At 39.6% G+C, this 8,250-nt stretch overlaps 1 protein-coding gene across 2 annotated transcripts; it reads left to right on the top strand.

Annotated features, from left to right (window-relative positions):
• Nucleotides 1–159: 159 nt before the first annotated feature.
• Nucleotides 160–7,769, top strand: LOC115781500 (uncharacterized). 2 transcript variants are annotated; one of them, XM_030731173.1, is made up of 4 exons: nt 160–582; nt 1,275–1,430; nt 3,310–3,402; nt 6,642–7,769. In XM_030731173.1, the coding sequence occupies exons 1-4, from the start codon at nt 478–480 to the stop codon at nt 6,954–6,956; spliced, it is 669 nt and encodes a 222-aa protein (XP_030587033.1). In that variant the 5' UTR covers nt 160–477; the 3' UTR covers nt 6,957–7,769. The 2 variants fall into 2 exon arrangements, with proteins under 2 accessions (XP_030587033.1, XP_030587034.1); XM_030731174.1 differs by lacking the exon at nt 3,310–3,402.
• Nucleotides 7,770–8,250: the final 481 nt, after the last annotated feature.

Raw genomic sequence — 8,250 nt, forward strand, 5'->3', positions numbered from 1 at the left:
CAGCTGGACAGGGCCAATGCTGCTTTCAAAGACACTGGAGCTTTGTTGAACCCTGATACTAAACTTAAATCTGCTATTCTTGATGGCTTAGCTGAAAAAATCGTCCAGTACAAAGTGTACCTTTCTGACAGGGAGTTTGATCAGGTGGCAGAAGCTCTGGTAACTAATCATCCATGTTTAAAAGAGCCAGGTTCAGTGAGTGGGTATGGTGGATGGAAGACAAGCCTGAAGTATAAACTTGCCAACTACCGAACAAAACTCAGACTGCTTGGGTGTCCTGAAGTTGCTGTGAATGCCTTGAAACACAAACCTGAGAGCAAATGCTGTCCTGCATATGGTGTGAAGAAGCCAAAAAAAGCAGAAGTAAATTACTGCCCCAACTATCCAGCCGGTGAAACAGCAGAGACGCTGGAAGAGTTGAGAGTTACTCTCCTCTCAGAAGTGAAAAAGAGAAACAATGAGCAGAAGTTGGCAGAAATGATGGACAAGACTTTTGCACTCAGAAGGCAAGAGGTAGTTGGAGAGGCCCCCATGATAGCTGATTTCAAAACGAGGTGGCCAGCCCTCTTCCATGTGCGTGAGGTAAGTGGATGAATGCGTATAAGTACATCCCCACTGCACGCAATGTGTCACAATACATATTGACAGACTCTGAGAAGTTACTCATACTGATGTGGATTAACTGAAGGCCAGCAACTGTAGCCTAAGGCTACATTCATGCTGCAGCCTGAAGTCACCCAATTTCGATTTATTTATTTATTTATTTTTTTTGCGTGGTTGTTCACATTTCCAAATATGTGCAACTTGTATGTGATCTCCTGTGTGAACTGCAAACAACCTAAAAGTGTTCTGCATGCGTAGTAGAGGACGCAATAACGTCACACGTAGCGAGCGTGCCCCGTGTTTGCACAAGTAATTTTGTTTTTCTTCCCACTTCCATGTAGCAGGACGCAGAATAGTGACGTTTGTCATGCAGGTTGGATGAATGCGACCATACAGACAGGTCGCATTAGAAAAAGATTGGATCTGTGTTGTTCAGACTATCATGAAAATATTGGATACAGGTTGCATGAGGGCAACAAAAATCGGAATTGGGTCACTTCAGGCTGCAGTGTGAACATAGCCTTAGTTGGCCTTCTGACAAAGGAAGCTCATGTATAGATAAATACATGAATTATGCATTTACATTTCTTAAACAGAACTATTTCAAATGTGTACCAAAGGTGACAGCACAATGCCAGACCAAGTTTTGTCTACTTTTTTGTTTTATGTAGGTGAGTGCAGAGTTCAAGAGAATCACAACAATCCATTTGCAGTCAACATTCTTCTCCAGGGTGGATGCTCACTCTGCAAACCTAATGAAGGCGTATGCCAAGAAAGGTGGAGTTCAAGGAAGAAAAATCAAGACCATCATGGCACCCATGACCCAGGTATGATATCAATGTAAAAGTAACATTTCTGAAAACCTGTCTATTGTAGAAATGACTTTGAGCACCATATCCTTAAACTGACATGACTTCATGACATGACTTCACATGTCACGAAGGTGCTGGAGAGACTGCTTCTGGCCCGGCTTAGCTTGCACGTGAAACATGCTCTCGACCCTCTTCAGTTTGCTTACTAGCCTCGTGTGGGGGTGGATGATGCAGTTACTTACCTGTTGCAGCATGCTCACTCTCACCTGGATGGTACTGGTGGTGAGAATCATGTTCTTTGATTTTTCTAGTGCCTTTAATACCATCCAACCACCACTGCTGAGTGAGAAGCTGCTCAGGATGGTGTCACCACTTCTGCTGTGTCCTGGATTGCTGACTATCTGTCAGAGAGGCCTCAGTTTCTACGGCTGGGGGGAACCCTGTCTGATGTGGTGGTCAGTAATACTGGGGAACCACAGGGGACAGTTCTGCCTCCATTCCTGTTTACCTTGTACACCTCAGATTTCCAGTACAACAGTGAAATATGCCACCTGCAGAAGTTCTCTGATGACACTGCAGTGTTTGGGTGTATTAAGAGTGGGCAGGAGTTAGAGTACAGGGAGCTGGTGAGCAGCTTTGTGGAGTGGTCTAGCAGAAATCACCTCATTCTCAATGTCAGCAAGACAAAAGAGATGGTGGTTGACTTCTGGAGAAATAAAACTGTGACTGAGCCCATTAACTTCTTGGGAGAGGACGTGGAAAAGGTGGACAGGTACACATACCTGGGCATTCACCTGAATGACAGACTGGACTGGAGGACCAGCAGTTAGTAATTTCCCTTTGGGATCAATAAAGTATTCTGACTGACTGACTGACTGATGTTGTGTATAGGAAGGGGATGAGCAGACTCTACTTTCTAAGGAAGCTTAGATCCTTTAATGTGTGCAGTAGATGTTGGGTATCTTCTACCAGACTGTGATAGCAAGTGCCAGCTACTCTGCTGTTGTCTGCTGGGGGGACAGCATCAGTACCAGAGATGCCAGCAGGATCAACAAACTGATTCGCAAGGCTGGATCCATCATAGGGCAGAATTTGGAGATGTTTGAGCCAGTGAGGGTCAGGAGGTCACTGAACAAACTGCTCTCCATTATGGACAACCAATGTCACTTGCTCCACTCCACACTGCTGAGGCAGCAGAGCTCCTTCTCCCTCAGACTGATTCAACCTCGCTGCCATAAAGAATGCATCAGGAAATCCTACCGTTCTCCATAAAACTGTATAATAACTCTTCTTTCTGTGACAGGTGAACACACCTATCAGGACAGAAGATCAAACACACAAATTTTGCATTATATCCTCTTGCTCCTGTGTTCCGGATTATTTTTGTATATACTCTGATTTATAGTGTGTATATTACATATTATATTTATCAATGCGGTTTGCACTACTCTCTTGTACAGTGTCAGCCTTAATATAACTCTTTGTTACCTACGGTTTTATATTATCTATTTCATTTCGATATGGATATGTATAGTTTAATACTCATGTCAAAAATATGACAATTTGGCCCTTTAAGTTCCTTTTTTGACATTTCACTAACTCCTTTTAATTGCAGGGGAAAGCAAAATGTCAAAAAAGTAACTTAAAGGGCCAAATTGTCTTATATTTTTGACATCAAATCGCGGACTGGAAGTAGGGGGCGGGGCTGGATGCAGGCCGGGAGTTTGAGACTGCTGATCTAAGGAGTATAAAATGTTAGCCTCTGATCACTTTTATGTTATGACTTCCTTTGAATTTATTTATGTTTCCAAGTGTGTGAACCTACACTGCTGGCTTGTTGAAATTGTTTTCATTGTTTTTTTTTTTTTTTCCCTTTTCTTATCTGCATATTAAGAATGACACTATTGAAGTCAGAAGAGAATGCATCCTCAAAGGTCTCTGCGTGTACTTGAATGAAGATCCAGAGAAGCTTGTGAAGGAATACCTGGTATGTTAATTTACCTTTTGTGTTTGCGATAGAGATGATCAGATTTATTCCTATTAGATTTAAAATTATGTTAACAGAAGGTCAGTAAAACTCCTCTTCTTTCACTTGGCTACATTTCCAATTTATTTATAATGCACATTTAAAAATAACAAATAGTTGACCAGTCATTTAAAAACATGCACCATACTGTGGCCAAGCTGCCCCCTACCTACTAGACATTTACAACAGAGGTCCCCAACCCCCAGGCCCCGGACCGGTACCAGGCCATGGGTTGTTTGGTACCGGTCCGCGCAAGACTAAATAACTTTATTAACATTATTTCCGTTTTACTTATCTGAGGCTGAACAATGTTTTATTTTGAAAAATTGGCGGATCCTCTCTGTTACATCCATCTATGACTCTCTCTTGACGTGTGTCAAGATGCTTGTCTCGGTCATGTGATAGTCACCGCTAAAATTAAACCCACAAGCTTCGCTGGTTCCCGTACCTGTCTAATGAAATAGGTTGGTTGACCTACATTTTTAAATATTTGAGTGCTCAACAAGAGTGCAAAAGCACCATACAAGAGCTAGTCCATTTACATTTTTATTTAGCAACATGGGGATAGCAGTGAGGAGGACCCAACCATCAATCTGACTCTCCGGCGCACTGCACCGCGGCTCTGCAGCCACTCTCCCTGTGAAATCAAAGCGTGTATTGGTGTGTGCCAGCCGAACCTAGCCAACCCACAGGCTAGCAAAAATGAGCAGCAGAGAAACAAGCTCAGGGCTCACTCTGATTCAGCTTTATGGTGAGTTGTATTTTCCATGCACTTTATACAATAAAAATAGCCTCAGTCGAAGTCACAGAAAACGGATTTTCGCTCTAGTCGGATGGCTTCTGCAGGACCTGACGTTAATTCCGATAAAATCATCACCTAAATCAGTCAGATATTTACCTACCTCAGATGAAAAATCTGCTCCCATTGTAATGCATTTCCAATTAAATGTGATCCATAAGTCAGATGAGTTTAGCGTTAAGCCCTCCTCAGCTCCTGTCCCCCCACTTCTATGCATCGGCTCGTTCATGCACAACTACACTAACAATGCCTGGAGATCGCTTTAGTGTCTCTATCAGTTCATTTCACCAGAGACAATCATGGCAGCGCAGGAGGCAAGTGTAAGCTACAAACTCGCACTTACAAGCAAAAATATGAGATTATAAAATTTGCAGAACCAAATCCAGAGATGACGCAGGAGCAGCTGCAGCGAAATTCGATATTAGACCCCAAACTGTCGGATATTCTGAAGAAATGGATTTTATATGACTTAAACTTATGACGGATTTTTTTTATTTATTTATTTTTTTAATAAACACTGGGTGAAATTCCATGGGGCATTTGAACCCGACTGAGGAGATTTGTACTGTATGCATGTTTTTAAAGTGTATCTTCTTTTGAAGGCGTATTTAAATGTTACCATTACGCCTAGAGATTGTTGTGGCTTATTTATCCGCCACCGGTCCGTGGAAATATTTTCTAACACTAAACCGGTCCGTGGCTCAAAAAAGGTTGGAGATTACTGATTTACAACACATTGTTACTCCAGATTGAGTCACTTGTTGCTGTTGTTGAGGGTCACTTGAAGAATGGGGAAGGTACAAACAGACTTTGGGGACATCTTTACCTTTCTCCAACAGAAAAGGAGAATAATTAATAAAGTCAAAATTATAATTACATTTATGAAATTATTGAAAGGAGGGTTTTTAGGTGAGCTAAACTCCCACAAAAAGATCTTTGGTCTGTTTTATTGAGACTTTTTTTTCTCTCATGACATTGTTATATATGTAACCTGTATTAAAGTACTATTAAACAATACACAGCAATATTTCCGACCTAGGGCCTGACAGGAGGATTTAAGTAAAAGGAGGGGTGACACTCTTAAGCTGGACACAAATAAATTTATTAACAAAATAAAAGCAAATAAAACTTCAGTTCACATTTCGCTTCTGTTTGTTTCCAATAACACAAATACACTTAGGGATTGTCCCTTTCTGTTGACAGCTCTTGTGGAATAATAACCAAAATAAAAAAATAGATAAATAAAATTGTCCACCCTTCTCTTTAAATTTCTACCCGGGTAGTAAAAATCCTTAAGTTTATCAGGGTCTTTTTATCTTCCCTGATGGAAGCAACAGTTTAAAGTTTCTTCACTTGAAATGTTTAGTTCAGTTCAGTCAAAAGTATTTCAGTCAACCGTTTGGTTTAAGTTCAGTAAGGTCAAAATATCTGTCAGTCAACTGCGCAGTTTTAGTTCAATTAGGGGCCCCCTATTGGTTGTCTGCTTAAGCTTATCTGTTATCCAGCGGAGAATCGTGTGCATCCAAATCCATGGAACCAATCCTTCACTCCTCCGCACCGCTGCAACGACCACTGTTGCGCCTCCTGCTCGCAGTGGATCTGCAGTCGTCCTCTCTCAGAATCCGACCGTAGTCATAAAACCAACCTGCATATTGTACAATTTCCAATAAATGGCAAATTTTCCCTATGCAGTTAGCAATGAGCAATCCCTCAGTCTCTTACTCTCAAAAAAATAAAACATACATTAAATCCAATGGTTTTTTCTCTGTAAAACTCATGGGGGTTACATATACATGGACAAAAACATTAAGTAACTTTACCTTATTTATTAATGATCTTTTTGGAAATAACTGCACCATGCACTGTCATGGCATTTCCTCCATCATGGTAACAAGACAGGTTCTGCATGTGAAAGATGTTTTATTTGTGTACAGAGTTGCTATGGAGGGCTTTGTACTCGCCCGTAAGTATGACTGGTTTGGAATGACTGTTTATGTGGCGGACCCTCCAAGCAAACTTGTAAATTGAGGGAAACAGGTCAAGGAATGGGATTCATCCTCTGTCCTTGTCTTTCTGACAATAACACACATACAGTACCATACTAGAGCTCCTAGTTTTTCCCTGTAATGAGACATTTCTTTTCCAAATGGAAAATCTAACATTGGACTCGCAATTACCACAAACTGGTACATGGTGAGGCTTAGTTGTTGGAAGTATTTCACCATGACTCAGCCAAACAATTTTACTGTTAATTGGTTATTTATTACATATGTTTTGTTATGAATATGGATTTAGGGTAGTGATAGCTGTTTTACAGCAATATTGTAAAGATTGTGTGCTGTAAACATGAATACAATGCATATCAATGGAAGAAATCTTTTTTTTTTTTTTTTTTTTACAGGATGTCGATGAAGGTGCTCAAACGGCCATAGCAGAAACTGTCTTTGGAATCTTTGTCATTCGAGCAGAAGGTGCAGAGCCTGGCGACAACCCCGTTGATGTGGGGATTGTCCTTGAGGGGGTGGAAGTGATGAGTAACTTAGGAAATGTATCTTTGGCTGTGGTGATGTTGTTGGGTCTTGTCTATGCGCTAAATCTGAGCTACCCTCAGGAGCTCAGGTATACTTTTGAGGTTCTTCAGAAAATCATTTTGGAATTGGATGGACACAAACTGTCCAACAAAGCACAAGTTCTCAAAACACTGCTCTCCCGCTGAGAAACTTTCTACAGCATCATCCTAACCTGAGGAAAACACATATACCAACAATTTTCATGGCACTAGCTTATAGAACCTGACCTATAATCATTTCTCAAAGACTGTACAGTCTAAAACAAGATTTGTTAGATAAAGTTATGGAGCAAATTTACTGATACCCTTTACTTTGTTAGATTTGGAATTTGATTTCTATCCTAAACAGTACTTGAGACTGCCCACTATTGGCTAAAAAATAAGAAACTTTTACCTTGTTTTGTTTTGTGTTTTAGTTACATCAGCACATTAAACTACATATGTTATGCAAATGTAAAGGAATGTGAGCATAAAAACAGGGCCCCATTTCTCAGTATTAGTGTTTAGCTCATCTGTTTTTTTGTGCTCTGTTATTTAATGTTTTTCTCTGCAGGGTCCAGTCTATTGGCACTTACTGATAGGCTGAATTATTTTTAAGTTTCTTGTAACTAACTAAAGACTCTAAAGTTTGTTTGTTTTTTTAAAAAAAGCTTAAGCACTTACATTGGTTATTTGAGGACTTAAACTAATTGTAAGAGCTCCCATTTGTCTTATGTTTTCACCCTTAATGCCAACCAGACTGTAGACAAAATGTGTCCCTGCTGACTTGTGAATGTAAACATTTTAAATAGGTGTATAAATAAGGTTCTAACTTTGTTTAATGTTTTTATCAATTTCCGTGTGAGTTAGCCATCACATATAACAACCGGTAAAAGATTTTCAGTGCAAATTTTAATTTTTGAATATAGAAGTTTAGTTTTTCTAGTTTTTCATAACTTAGCAAGCCAACAGTTATTCATCTTTTTAACTACTACAAATCTGTATTCTTGACATAAAGTTTTAACATTGTTGATCTGAAGAATTTGTATTCTTGAAGAATACAAAAAGACACTTAATCCTTAAAATTGAATTTCTCTAAAGAAAATACAAGGCCATTTTCATCTGCAGTTTCCTTTTTTGGTGGCAATATTTCCCATCACCAATATCAGTTTTCCATGGAAGTCTATGGAAAGCTAGCTACTTTTCTTGATATCATAATACAAATTTGTGAAGTTGAAAATACAGATTTAAACTTGTTTAAATACATGTTCAAATGGGTTGCCAAACATAAAGCAAGAGAGTTTATTCCTTGTTGTGTTGTGTCCATGTCAAAGAGAATGCATTTCAATTTTGGAAATACAATTCTATTGTACCTTTTCTAATTGGTTGTGTGATTTTTCCACCCTTTCAACCAGTACTGTGTTAAAACACGCTTAATTTATTAACACTTAAAAACTATTCT

This window comes from Archocentrus centrarchus, chromosome 6 (assembly GCF_007364275.1).
Source record: "Archocentrus centrarchus isolate MPI-CPG fArcCen1 chromosome 6, fArcCen1, whole genome shotgun sequence".
NCBI classification, from domain to species: Eukaryota; Metazoa; Chordata; class Actinopteri; order Cichliformes; family Cichlidae; genus Archocentrus; species Archocentrus centrarchus.